Raw genomic sequence first — 14,421 nt, forward strand, 5'->3', positions numbered from 1 at the left:
GGGCCAGTACAACACCTTGATTCTTTTCGTTTTCAGCCATTCTGGTGTAGATTCCCTGGTGTTCATTGTCCTGTCGCATGACCCAATTTCAGCCAAGCTGTCGGACATATTACCTCACATTTGACTCTAGAATACTACTGGTATACAGAGGAGTTCATGGTCGACTCAATGACTGCAAGATGCCCAGGTCCTGTGGCTGCAAAACAAGGCAAAAATCATCACCCCTCCACCAGCGTGTTTGATGAGGTGTTGATATGCTGTATTCAGTTTTGGCCAAACATCTCCACTTTGGTCTTGTCTGTCCAAAGGACATTGTTCCAGAAGTCTTGTGGTTTGTTCAGATGCAACTTTGTAAACATATAGCTGTGCTGCCATGTTTTTTGTTTGTTTTTTAGAGAGAGAAGAGGCTTTCTCCTAGCAACCCTTCCAAACATGCCATACTTGACCCGTCTTTTTTTCATGAACTTTAACATTTAACATGCTAACTGAGGCCTGTAGAGTTTTTTTATTTTTTTATTACTCTGAGCATTGCACGGTCTGACCTTGGAGCGAATTTGCTGGAACGCCCACTCCTTGGAAGATATTTTCCACTTGTGAACAATCTTCCTTACTGTAGAAGTATGGACTTCACATTGTTTGGAAAAGGCTTTATAACCCTTCTCAGATTGATGGCAGCAACAATTGCTTCTCTAAGATCACTGCTGATGTCTTTCCTCCTTGGCATTGGGTTAACACACACCTGACCTGAATGCTCCAGACCAGCAACTGACTGACTACTACTTACCCTCTTAATTAGGGGCCAAGCACTGAAGGTGCGGAGGCGCCTATTGTATCCGTTGCCATTCTTCTTCTTCTTCTTATTCTTCCTTCTTCTTCTTCTTCTTCCGCTCTGGAAGTCTATGTCAGCCTGTAGAACCGCTTGCGGGAAAGTTATGAAATTTGGTGTAATATGTCATGTGTTGTTGTTCATCTGAGGTTGTATTTACCTAATTTTAGGGCCCGCCAAGGACCAGATGATTTTTTATTATGTCCTGATACGTAAAACCATAGAATTCAAAAGGGTGTACTTTCTTTTTCATATGACTGTAGTACTCAAAAAACATGTTAAAAGAAGTATTTCCGAATTCACAGTACTCATAAAAGAGTCAAAACTTACCCAGATGACCAACTACTTCTGGCGAGATTGTTTTTTAAGTTATGGTCCTACTTCCGAAGGCACTTATATCAAGCTTTCTCATTGTATATTAAAAATGAGACTGCATATGTAAATTAGTTTGGTATGTTGATAGAAATGTTAGCTTTTCCTCATTAATTTCCTTTCACAAATATTGTGCAAGAGAATACAAGCAGGCTGTCTTCCAATTTGCTTGTGTAATGCTGTGAGCATAGCCGACATATCGAAGCACTATCCCTTTAAGAAAATGGGGAACTAGGGAGAAGACTTTCATTTCCTTCTCTGTTTTCTTAATAAAACCCGCACGCAGCTGTTTCAAAGGGGAAAGTTTTATTAGAGCCTCGATATAAGTTTCTTAACGTTGAGTTTTAATCATTTAAAAGACTTTTGCAGAGTTTGTCGTTGTAGCGAAGTTCATCGTTGCCAGTTTGGTAAGTTATATTTGCTTAGTTAATGTTTGCTTCGCCCTACGACATCGTCAAGCTTCATTGCATATACAACATTACCTATAAATGTTTTAAAATGTAGCGGTGTTGACATCGAATGAATTGGTTTTGTACACTTGTTGTATATTTTCCGACCCCAAACCTTGTTTTTGTTTTTTATTAACTCCTAGAATAAATGTATGCAATGCATTACTTTATATAACATTACAGCCATACAATCGCAACATTTTCATATTGTTCTCTCTCTTCTTTGCTTCACTTAGGTTTGTTGTATTTTTTAAATCGTCATTATCAGGGATCTACCTGTTCTGCATCTCTCTTGTGGTTAGAGAGCAGTGCGGCCGCAAGATGGCAGCAGTGATCACTGAAGATAACGTGTACAGCGAGGCTGAAGTCAACGGCGCGCCCCCTGCTGGTGGAGATGATCACGTGCAGCTGCCCGGTCCTGAAGGAAACATACAGGGACAGGTAGCTTGAGCTCCTTTACACGGCATGTAGCATGATATTTCTTCTGGTACTTTTGATGTAATGACGACAAGACGGCTTGAAACTTTTTGTTAGCAGAAAAAAATCAACAGATTAGATAATTAACCTCTGGTAATTTAATGATTCTAGAAGTTTCTAGAACTGTGTTCTTCAATCAAAGCAACAGTTGTTTAGAGGGTAATAGAATATGAAATATGATGTTATTTTACACGCTCTACGTCTTTGAATTGAATTAGTTTATTTTAATATAATTTTAAGTCTTCTTGCAGCCTCCTTGTTTTTTCTTTTCTTTAAATAGGCCTCAAATAGGAATCAAATATACTGAAATATACCGGTTCAAAAGTCTAAGATACTAACAATTAATCTTGTATGTGTATTAAAGTGTTTTTCTTTACAAATGACTGAATCAAACAGAATTAAAACATTTACACTACTGGTCAAGTTTTTTTATATATATATATATATATATATATATATATATATATATATATATATTAGAATGTCATTTATTCCTGTGATGGCAAAGCTGAATTTTCAGCATCATTACTCCCGTTTTGTGGAGTATTGACCCATGTGACCCTGGACCACAAAACCAGTCACATGGGTCAATTTTTTGAAAATAAGATGTATACGTTATCTGAAAGCTGGATAAATAAGCTTTCCATTGATGCATGGTTTGTAAGGATATGACAATATTTGGTCGAGATACAACTATTTAAAAATCTGAAATCTGAGGGTGCAAAAAAATCGAAACATTGAGAAAATCTCCTTTAAAGTTCTACATTTCTGTTGGCGATTGTGCTGCATTCACTCACAAAAAATAAATGTTTTATATATTTACGGTAGGAAATTTACAAAATATCTTCATGGAACATGATCTTTACTTCATATCCTAATGATTTTTGGCATAAAAGAAAAATCGATTATTGCCACAAATATACCCGTGCGACATGTGACTGGTTTTGTGATCCAGGGTCACATATATATATATATATATATATATATATATTTGTATAATATATTGTAATATAATATATTGTTACATTTATAAATGACACTTTTGATCAATTTAATGCATCCTTAAGTTTTAATTTCTTTTAAAAAATCTTACTGAGCCCAAACATTTGACCAGTACTATTACATTATCAAAAACAACTTGAGTGAAAAGTTGAATAAAAAAAATGATCAATGTCATAAATGTGCTAAATACTGCAGAATCTCCAATATTCCATCTTCACTTTCCATCAAAACTTCTTTGTTTGTGTAACTTTTACGAAACCCTGACACTCATTTCCAAGTCTAAATGAAAAGAAGAATTTTCACTGTGGTCTCTGACTTTTGGCCCTTTCCTCTACTAACAGGTGGAGGAGTTTCTCGGCCCACATCCTGACTACGACGAGGAGGAGGAGGAGCGCAAGTACTACAGACGAAAGAGGCTGGGTGTAGTGAAGAACGTGGTGGGGGCCAGTTGCGGAGGAATGATCATCTACAGTGTTTACATGGGTCAGCCGTTGCGCATCACACACCACAGGCTGTATGATTCAGTCCAGCGATAACCTCATACTCTTCAAAGTCTGCGTGCGCGGTTTTATAAAAAGATTCTACTGTAAATACGACATTGAGTAGGACTCTACTTATGTCACACTGTTGTCTCAGTGGGATTTTATTATGCACTGTCTGCTTCCATGCAGTGCCAGTGAATATGACATGCTTTGTGGATGGCATAATTGAGTGACTCTTCACTCATCTGGTCTTTTTTAGCAAGTTTATTGGCATAAACACACTCAAAGATGTCTCATTTGGTCTGAGACTGTGACATAGAGGAACAGCTGACAAATCTCTTGTCACGTGGCATAAGTAAAAGAAGGATTTGGGAGTGTTGTGCCTGTTTCTTCACAAATTGTTTCTCTGTAGGTCTGTTACAGATGCAGTTAATTCTGCACTACGACGAGACGTACCGAGAGGTCAAGTATGGCACCTTAGGGCTGGAGGATATCGACAACAAAATGCTGATGGGCATCAACGTCACGCCTATCGTCGGCTTGCTCTACACACCGGTGCTCATTAGGTAGCATACTGACTGTTGTTAGTGTATTTCCTTGCATTTCTGTTTTGTTCGTAACGCTCATGCAAACTACATTATTCCGCTTTTCTCATTTAGTTTGGTTCTTTGGATGTTTGTTTGTCACCCACCAACACTGTGATTAGCAGCACTTCTTCATCTACTGTCCACTTAATGCTTGAGCAGTTTTGGCACCAAAGGTCTTCTCACACCCATGGTGTAAACTAAAAATGACTTTTGATAATTGCAGTCCAGCACGGCCACTCTTTCACTTTTAATTGAAGTTTATTTCTCAATTTCTTCCTCAGATTTCTGGGGACTAAATGGATGATGTTCCTAGCTTCAGGGATCTATGCTCTTTTTGTTTCAACCAATTACTGGGAGCGATACTACACTCTTGTACCATCAGCTGTGGCCATTGGTGTTGTCATTGTCCCGCTGTGGGCATCCTTGGGAAACTACATTACCAGGTGAGGGTGTTCAAAAGCGGTGCGTAGATCACACCAGCGCTCAAAAGATTTTAATTTTGGAAGAAATGAACACTTTTATTCAGCAAGGATGCTTTAAATTGATCAAAAGTGACAGTAAAAAAAAGATTTATAATGTGACAAAAGATTTCTATTTCAAATAAATGCTGTTGTTTTGAACTTTTTATTAATCAAAGAATCCTGAAAGAAAATTCTGTATTAAACAGAACAATGTTAACATTGATAATAATATTAAGACATGTTTCGTAAGCTCCAAATCAGCATATTAGACTGATTTCTGAAGGATCATGTGACACTGAAGATTGGAGTAATGATGCTGAAAATTAATTATATTTTTAAATATATTAAAATAGAAAAGAGTTTTTAATTGTAATAATATTTTGCAATATTACCATTTTTATCATATTTTTGATCTAACAAATTTGGTGAGCAGGAGAGACTTCTTTCAAAAACATGAAACAATCTTAACAACCCCAACATTTTGAACAGTACTGTATGTGTCAATCATTTTAAACATGTTTTTAGGCATTTGCAGTACTTTATTTTACTACTTAATATTGCACTAATTCATTTAGCATAATATTGCAAAATAAAGCAAAACTAAAGGTGCAGCTGTGATGCATGATTTATTGTTACCATATGGATTATTGGCAAATATAAGAGATTTTTAAAATGTATCTCTTCAAGTTGCGGACACTGACCATAACATGAAAATAATTACTGGTATTTGTTTATTGGTATCGGGCAGAATTATAAAACTGGCGAATCCTTAGCTGTGTGTAATATTTTCAAAACAAACAATGATCCTAGTTTTAGCAGTTACTGTAAGCCATTTGTTGGTTGATTTCTAACTCAACCAATCAAATCCGTGCGTTGGAAGACTGGAAGTATTTAGGAAACCTGATTGGTCATTATTTTTCTGATTAATTTAGCTAGCAGTTCTCAGCTCCTCACATTGTCTAAGCAAAAGCTCACTACTCAGTCATACATCTATTTGTATCTAACTTAACTTCCCACCTGTGTGCTTCTCAGAATGGCCCAGCAGTACTATGAGTATGTGAACTATAAGGACGAACATGTCCAGGAGCAGAAGAAGCCCCCCAAAGGAGCCTTCCATCCTTACATCATCATTTTCCAGTCCGTCTTCTACATTGTTTTCCATGTGAGTTAAGATAAGCAGTTTCAAGGCACTCTTAAAATGTGTGAAAGGCTGTAAGCAGTAATAGTTAGCCTGCGATTAGTTGTGTTCTCCCCTTTGCCATCATAACTAAAGTATTTGTGTGTATTCACAGCTGCGTGCGTGTGTGTGTGTGTATGTATGTGTCAGATGCCGGCTGCATATGTGGGTTTGTGCATTAACATGCAGTTATTTATAGAGTTCACTCTCTGTCTCTCTTCTCTCCCTGCAGCTGAGTTTCGTGTTCGCCGAGTTCCCCATGGTGCTGTTCCTCAATAACTATCTGAATGATTACAATCACACTCTCTTCAAAGTCACACAGTGTGGTAAAACTCTCTCTCTCTCTCTCTCTCTCTCAATGGTGTCCTCTTTTTAGCTTTACACGCTGACATTTTAGGTGCTCAGTATGACATTTGCATTGTATTAGTTCTAGTGTCCTTTTGTGGAGTTTTGACATGCTTGATTCATGTAGAATCAGTCATGTAGAACAGCTAAAAAATAACTTTATAAAGTAGTCAAGATTTTCAAAACTTTGAGACTTTTAAAAAAGTGTTCTTTTGTTGGATAATTCTGGAAGTTCTAACTATAAAAAAAAATCGATGACACTACCACACCAAGCATAAGGTATAGATAGATAGATATATTTATAAGGGAGCAACAAAACTTAAAAACAAGAAAAACTTTGACACTGTGGAAAAACAATATCTCACCTCAACAGCTGTTGTTTGAACACTAGCTCTACAAGACTTGAAAATGAGTAACTCAGTGACAGAAAAAGAGCAATCTCCATGTGCGATGGCCCCAAAAAGAAATGACCCATAAGCCATTCTTATAAATGTATGAATTACATAAATTATCATACCAAATGCTGTTTGTTTATACACTTTCATTAAAAAGTTTGTCAGTGTGATTATGTAAGGGTTTTTAGAGAAGCCTTTTATGCTCACCAAGGCTGCATTTATTTGATCAAAAAACAGTAATATTGTGAAATATTGTTACAATTTTAAAGATCTGTTTTTTTTTATTTGAATAAATGTATTCCTGTGATGGCAAAGCTGAATTTTCAGCATTATTACTTCAGTATTCAGTGTTACATGATCCTTCAGAAATCATTTTATTATGCTGATATGGTGCTTCTTAATATTTTTTTTGGAAACAATGATAAAAAATCAGCATTGTTCATCAGTTAAATTAATATATTATGTTAAATATGGCCTAAAAGTGTGAGAACTGCCCATTTATTTACATTCCTGAAATTCACTTCAGTCAAGTCCAATTAAAGGGATAGTTCACCCAAAAATGAAAATTCTGTCAGTAATTACTCACCCTCATGTTGTTCCAACCCCGTAAGACCTTCGTTCATCTTCGGAACACAAATTAAGATATTTTTGATTAAATCTGAGAGTTGTCTAACTCCTCCATAGGCTTCTAAGGGACTGAAACTTGCTGGCCCAGAAAATGTATTAAAGACATCGTTAATATAGTCCAAGTGACTCCAGTGGCTCGATCTTAAGTTTATAAAGCGACGAGAATACTTTTTGTGCGCAAAAACAAACAAAAATAACGACTTTATTCCACTTTTCATTTCCTTCTCTCTGGGCCTCGGGTCTTTTCACGTAGTGTTTAAGCGTAGCGCGTCTGTGTTGCACGTCACCACGTAGGCTCACTATTGGCTCACTTAAACACTACGTGAAAAGACCCGAGGCCCAGAGAGAAGGAAATGAAAAGTGGAATAAAGTCGTTATTTTTGTTTGTTTTTGCGCACAAAAAGTATTCTCGTCGCTTTATAAACTTAAGATTGAGCCACTGTAGTCACTTGGACTATATTAACGATGTCTTTAATACATTTTCTGGGCCAGCAAGTTTCGGTCCCTTAGAAGCCTATGGAGGAGTGAGACCACTCTCAGATTTAATCAAAAATATCTTAATTTGTGTTCCGAAGATGAATGAAGGTCTTACGGGGTTGGAACAACATGAGGGTGAGTAATTACTGACAGAATTTTCATTTTTGGGTGAACTATCCCTTTTAACACCAAAGAAAACAATAAAAAAATCTTATCAAAACCATCTTGAATAGGTGTTAGTTCCATGTGTTGATAATGAGAACATATCTCGCAAAATAAAATAAAATGTGTCAAGAATATTTACAGTCAGTTGGATCTGATGGGAAAAAAATCAGTCATTTGGCAATTATAAACTTCACACTTCTGACTTGCTGCAAACCAGGGCGTCAGCACATCTGCTCTTCAATGTTATGCTGTGTCTGGCTCTTGCTGGCTCTCAGCAGAGATGACGATAAGGCTGTTTTTAAACCAGTATTTGAAATAGCAAAATAGCCAATCACGCCAAATCACCAGCAGTCCCCCACTTGCCATATTGTATAGCGAAAAACCTGAAAGATGCAGCCTGAAGTCTATTAAACTTCATGCATCCAGACCAAATTTTAGTTTAACACATTTGCAGTCTTGTTAGATACATTATTTTCTCTTTTCTCATCCTCTCTCTCTCTCTCTCTCTCTCTCTCTCAGGAGCTGGTGGGAAAGGCGTGATAGAGAATTTCAATAAGACAGTTCTGCGCAGTTTGCCTCGCTCTCTGCTGCTCATCGAGGTGGAGAGTGTGCTCATGGGCGCAGCCTTCCTTGCCATGCTTATTGTAAGACTATCATTTTCATTATTATCACCATTATGACGTCTCTATTCTGTGGATGATCTTAAATACCCCCCAAAATTAGGACTAAATCAGTGAGATACAGTTTATAGCCAACAACAGTTTGACCTTGATAGTCCTCTCACATAGACATTTCAAATTGAGCCAAAGTTTGAGGCCTTTTATTTTTTGTAAATATAGATTTTTTAACAAAGGAATCTCTTCCCTTAGAAATGAAAATCTTTTATTTAGCCTCAAGTTTATTAAAAATCCATAAGATTTTCTGGTAACACTTGACTTTTTTTTGTAAATTGCATAATTACAAGCAACTAACACCAACCAAATCCTAACCCTAAAGTACATATTGTTAATTAATATTACTCAGTACTTGCTTAATTATACTGTAACAAGGACACCTTAAAAAAAGTGATTTTTTTTTTCTTTATGAAAAATTTCCATGTAGTGAAAGTGAACGAGTCAATGACAATCAAGCTCCAAATTGACAAAAAAAAAAAGCCCAAAAAGTGGTACATATGACGCATGCAATATATTCCAAATCTTTGTGGGGTGAACAAACTGAAATTTGATCATTGTTCAATAAAAGGTACACTATATGTAATTTTTTTTTTTTTTTTTTTTAATTAACAAAATTTAAATAATGATTCAATACACCATCACCCTGATTCACTATTGTAGTGCGAATATAAGTATTTATATTTTAGACCAAGCGGGATGTTTTTCATGCGAAATTGTGTACTTGCATCACTCGTTCGTGTATGTCTCGTCACATCCGTAAATATAGAAAAGTTGCTTCGGCTTCATAGGTTAGTTGTCACAACGAGCGAGAAAGGTTGACATGGAGCAGCTAAATCTCCAACCTCCGGGAAATCATCTGTCTTAAAAAAACGCAGAACAGAGACGAGTCTGCTGGCAAAAAGAGAACGTGACAGAGCTCGTGATAAAACCAGAATCAACATTAGTTTGGCTTTTCGGAGATAGCGCGGAAATAGCGCTTTTATCACTCAACAGGCGAGTAAGTTATTTTACTGAACACATACCGTAAACTCCCATATGTAGCTCTCTAACAGAGTTCATTGTAAAGCATTATCTACTGTGAAGGGTCATTTCATTATGGTTGTTGTAGCGCTGTGCTGGAATTTATTTTCAAATGAGTACCGTGTCTATTAATGGGTTTAGCTACGGTAAGTCAGCTAGTCAGCTTGAGATCCTTTCCATCTAAACTGGATATATTTTAGTATTGAATGTTTTATGAGCAGTAGGATAACCATATTCACCCGCACAGTCACACAGAGCCAAAGCACAACCAAAACAATGTTCTTCCACAAAAAACATGCCGTTTTGCTTTTTAACCGCTAGAGGGCCCAAAGTTACATAGCTGTAGCTTTCAAATCAACTACACTGTAGCAGCACTAGATGCATCAAATCAGGTTTGACATCAATTATGTTTGGTTTTGAATTTATAACTTTTGACATAATTGAAATTCAAAATTTGCCAAAATTTTATTTCAGATGAAGTTTATTTTATTTTAAGCAACAAAAATGTTTTTTAGTTAATGGTTTTAATTTAAGTTAACTATAATAACCCTGAATTAAGTTAACTAAAAATCTTGCCCTCGTTTGATATCAGCAAAATATATTTTGGTATGTTCCTCACACAAAGTTCTATGGTTTCAGAAGACTTGCACGAGTATTCCACGTTAAAGATGTTTCATTTTCGAGTGAGCCCTTTTAACAGTGTGCTTCCAATGTTCCCCAAATAGTTCCTGGTGTTGTGTGGAGCTGCATATCGGCCCACAGAGGAAATTGACCTTCGCAGCATCGGCTGGGGGAACATATTCCAGCTGCCCTTCAAGCACTTACGTGACTACCGAATCCGTCTGCTCTGTCCGTTCTTCATCTACTCTGGCTTTGAAGTGCTGTTCGCCGTGCAGGGACTCATACTGGTGAGAGAAAATAGACTGTGTATCTGTACGTTATTCAAATATACAGTTCAAATCTGAATACCAAAAGTCACACGGTGTCAGCTTTCAGCATTGAATATTTTCTTTAGTTTTTTATGTTGCCATTCTACAACATTAAAGGGTTATTTCACACAACAATTAAAATTCTGTCCATATTTACCTCACACTCATGTTGTTCCATTAACCCATGGTTAATCTTGAAAACACAAATCAAGATCATTTTATTAAAAACCCCTGGGAGGTTTCTGTCCCTCCATTGAAAGTCCAGGTAAAATATTCAAAAAGGTCATAAAGGCATCATAAAATGAACCCTAATGAACAGAGCTACTTAATCAAAGTCTTGAAGAGATACGATCGCTTTATATGATGAACAGATTTAATTTAGGCTTTTATTCACATATAAATACACACATAGAGCAAATCACATACGGTAAACATGGAAGTTTGTGTGATGCGTCACATGCCAGAACAAACCTCATTGGTTCAACTTCCACGTTTACCATGTGTATCTGTCGATCATTGTTTAGATGTAAATAAAAGCCTAAATGAAATCTGTTTGTCATATAAGACTTGAATTAAACCACTTGATTCATATGGATTTGTTTTATGACGCCTTGATGACCTTTTTGAATCTTTTAAGTTTTGGTTATCTGGACCATCAACGGATGGACAGAAACCTCTCAGGTTTCATTAAAAAAGATCTTAATTTGTGAAAATAATGAAAGAATTTTCATTTTTGGGTGAACTATCCATTTAATCAACTACGAAAAGCAAGTAAACCAATTTGCCTGGTATTTAGGTTAATTATGCTATTAAAGTAACAGCGCACAATCACTCATAACCTAAAACAGATTTTCTCTTTTTTTTAATCCCTCTCTCTTTCTCAGTCATATGGAGTGTGTTCGGTCGGGATGGAGAAGCTGTGGTTGTTGGTTATGGTGTATGGTTTGTCTTCCTCAATCTGTTCGGGCCTGGCCCTGACGCTGCTGCGCTTTCCCAGGCCGGTTATCCTTCTGTCGGGAGCTTTCGTGCACTTTGTGCTAATCATAACCCTAATGTGCTGGTCGCCCCAACCCAGAACACCTAGCTATCTTCCGTATCTGTTGGTGCTCGCTGCCCTCTGGGGTCTGGGCACTGCTTTCAACAAGACTGGACTGAGCAGTGAGTACAAATGGCATTTATACATTCAAATCATACAGGAAGTAGAACAAAAATACAGGAAATAGCCATCTAGACTGATTCTGGGAGAGGTTAGATTGCAATCACATCAATGAGATGACATTTAACATAACATTGTTGTGTGTAGTTTTGCTGGGGATGCTGTATGAAGACAAGGAGCGACTAGACTTTGTTTACACCATCTACCACTGGTGGCAGGCCATTGCCATCTTCATCGTCTACCTTTGGTCTGCATTGCCTATGCGAGTAAGGCTTTTATTTCATAGGCAAAATTCAAAAGGCAAAAGGCCAAATTCGTTATATGTTACTCCACCTTAATATGTGGAGATTTTTGGTTTACATATAAACACAGAATTAAAAATCAATGTTTAAGATAAATATTAATTCAGCTGTTCGTTTTCTCTGGTCCCTTTCCAAGGCCAAGCTTGGACTCCTGTTGTTTGCTCTCATAGTGGCATCTTTATGCTACATGCAGATGGAGCGTCGCCTGGCGAAGAAAATCCCGTTTAGGTTGCCACGGATTCCGCGCCCACGACACAAGGTAATTCAGCTATTGAAGTCGGCACGAAACGGAAGTTATGATAGTATTGTCTTTCCGATCATGATATGTATTTGAGTGAAATGGCTTCTGGAATGAAAAAAAATATGCTTGGCGGGACTTGATTTCATCCTTGGGAATTGATTGGTTCATATGAAGTTGGGTGTTGCTAAAAGGAGTCAGATCAGAATGCAAGTTTCCAGTCAGATGTGGAGGATATTAGTCACACACAAAATGAAGAGAACAGATGCTGTTTCGAGGGGAAGGGGAGGTTAAAGTTTTTGATTAAAGATGACAGGTGTACATGAATAAAAATAAATAAATGATGTGCATGGATAAATCATGTATAATAAACACTGCAACACTCTGTAAACAATAAGAATTGCCCATTTTGATTTCATGGTGACCTTAATGAGTCTGTGGGAGATTTATTAAAAGGAAAAAAAAAATATTGTACTCATTATTGTTAGAAGCTGTAAACTCAATTTTTAAACCAAAAAAAACCAAACCTTTTTGTACTTTTGTTGAAGCACAAATGTTTATTAGAAATTGTAAGTGTCTAAACTGTCCTTTTAGTCCTGTCCTTGACTACTGTTACAGGTGGTTAAACTTCAGCTTTTATCATTATTATACTTCCATATCGCTCTCATTGCTAATGTCTTGCATTTACTATCCCATTCCTCAAAGGTCAAAGGTTACCGATACATCGAGGAAGAAAACTCGGATGAATCAGACACGGACCTGAGTGATGCTGACGATGATGAGAAAGAAGAGGATGAGAGAATGTTGGTTGAGGAGGACAACAATACAGACGGCGATTCCCAGGGTTCACCGGGACCAGAGAGGAGCGGGGTTAGGGACCGCCGGAGGAGACAAGACAACGCTGCCTACGAGCAGGCCGGAGAGAGAGAGGACTATGTCCAACACACGAGGGACTAGAAAAGGAGAGGTGAAAGATGAGAGGAAGTTGTAAAATACTGAATAGCAAGATTGAAAGAGAAGCAATGGTATTGAAAACGTTTACTGACTTTTTTTTATTAAATCCGATTTTTTTTCTTTGGAAAGAAAAAGTGTGGGCCACCGATGAAAAAATTAAGGTCAGAAAGTTGTCCACAGTAAAAATAAAATAAAAGTGATACAAGCGTTTCATTGAAATGGGAAGTGAAAAGAGGAAACTGCTGGTACCTTGTAAGGTTAGGTGGTTTGTTGCCATAGAAATGGGATATTCTCTATTTTGAACTTGGTCAAGGTGATGCGCTCGAGTTGTGCATTTCATTCTATTTTTTATTTGTTCTTCATCCACTTCATGGCTGTTTTCCGCATTGTAACTGAAGAACCAAATAGCTCTCCATTAAAAAGTGTCACATTTCATTTTCATATATGATGTTATAAAACCAATTTTAAATATTGTAATAATGATGAAACCTGTATGAATTTCTGTCTTCTGCTGAACACAGCATTTTCTCTTTTTTTTTTTTCATACTCTTCAAAATATCTTATTTTGTGTTAAGCAGAAGATTAAAAAAAAAATCATACTGGTTTGGAACAACATGAGGGTGATAAATGATGACCAAATTTAAATTTTTTGGGGGGGAAAACTAACACACAGCTGAAATGATTTTCCCAAACGGGTGATTTACTAATGAAACTAAAGCAAATTTAGTTTACCTAATAAAGCTTAAGTAAACATAAATAAAATAATTCTCTAAATGTGCTAACTTTGTACTAGTGGGCATTGTTTTTAAAGCACCTGATAGGAGAGTTCATGCATGACTGAACATAAATGTGTTTCGTATATTAAACCACGCATATGAATGTTTTATTGATGTGTGCTGACACACAAACTGAAAATTACATTTCATCATGTCATAATTTCATCATATATTCATCAGTAATATTAAACCTGCAGATCTGGACTGGAGGATTGTTTTTCTTTTCTTTCTTTTTTTTTTAAATGAATTCATTGGTTTGTCAAGGCTAAATTAGAATTTAAAATGTTACAAATGTACATACCTTCTTTCTTTTCGAAACAGTTATTAAATAAATATAAATCATTAAAAAAAAGAAACTTCCACATGATTCCAGTAAAGCTGAATCTGCATTTATATTTGCATGTAATATTCGCCCCCAGCATAAGCCTTGTTATGTTTCTAAAGAATTTACTAGAGATTATATATGGAATAATTCTATTCTTTTTATGGAATATTATAAAATAATTGAAAATACTGAAACACCAGTATTG

General features: G+C 36.5%; 1 protein-coding gene across 3 annotated transcripts; it reads left to right on the forward strand.

Annotated features, from left to right (window-relative positions):
- Positions 1 to 1,402: 1,402 nt before the first annotated feature.
- On the forward strand, positions 1,403 to 14,095 carry unc93b1 (unc-93 homolog B1, TLR signaling regulator). Of its 3 annotated transcripts, none has more exons than XM_079898027.1 (13): positions 1,403 to 1,605; positions 1,884 to 2,088; positions 3,468 to 3,609; positions 4,021 to 4,174; positions 4,477 to 4,638; positions 5,689 to 5,818; positions 6,066 to 6,159; positions 8,362 to 8,486; positions 10,262 to 10,444; positions 11,350 to 11,623; positions 11,769 to 11,887; positions 12,060 to 12,182; positions 12,867 to 14,095. In XM_079898027.1, exons 2-13 carry the CDS (start codon positions 1,969 to 1,971, stop codon positions 13,116 to 13,118), a joined length of 1,878 nt encoding a protein of 625 aa, XP_079754153.1. In that variant the 5' UTR covers positions 1,403 to 1,605; positions 1,884 to 1,968; the 3' UTR covers positions 13,119 to 14,095. The 3 variants fall into 3 exon arrangements, with proteins under 3 accessions (XP_079754153.1, XP_079754154.1, XP_079754155.1); XM_079898028.1 differs by having other exon boundaries at positions 1,410 to 1,605; positions 1,950 to 2,088; XM_079898029.1 differs by having other exon boundaries at positions 1,432 to 1,609; positions 1,950 to 2,088.
- The last annotated feature ends 326 nt before the right edge of the window (positions 14,096 to 14,421 follow it).

The sequence above is a fragment of the Squalius cephalus genome (assembly GCF_949319135.1).
Source record: "Squalius cephalus genome assembly, chromosome: 2".
In the NCBI taxonomy this organism is placed as follows: Eukaryota; Metazoa; Chordata; class Actinopteri; order Cypriniformes; family Leuciscidae; genus Squalius; species Squalius cephalus.

Excerpts from the sequence above, each read along its gene's own strand:
- unc93b1 (XM_079898027.1), top strand. The coding sequence starts at position 1,969 with ATGGCAGCAGTGATCACTGAAGATAACGTGTACAGCGAGGCTGAAGTC. Across the intron at positions 2,089-3,467 it reads AAGGAAACATACAGGGACAG|GTGGAGGAGTTTCTCGGCCC; the intron begins GTAGCTTGAGCT and ends CTCTACTAACAG. Across the intron at positions 4,639-5,688 it reads TTGGGAAACTACATTACCAG|AATGGCCCAGCAGTACTATG; the intron begins GTGAGGGTGTTC and ends TGTGCTTCTCAG.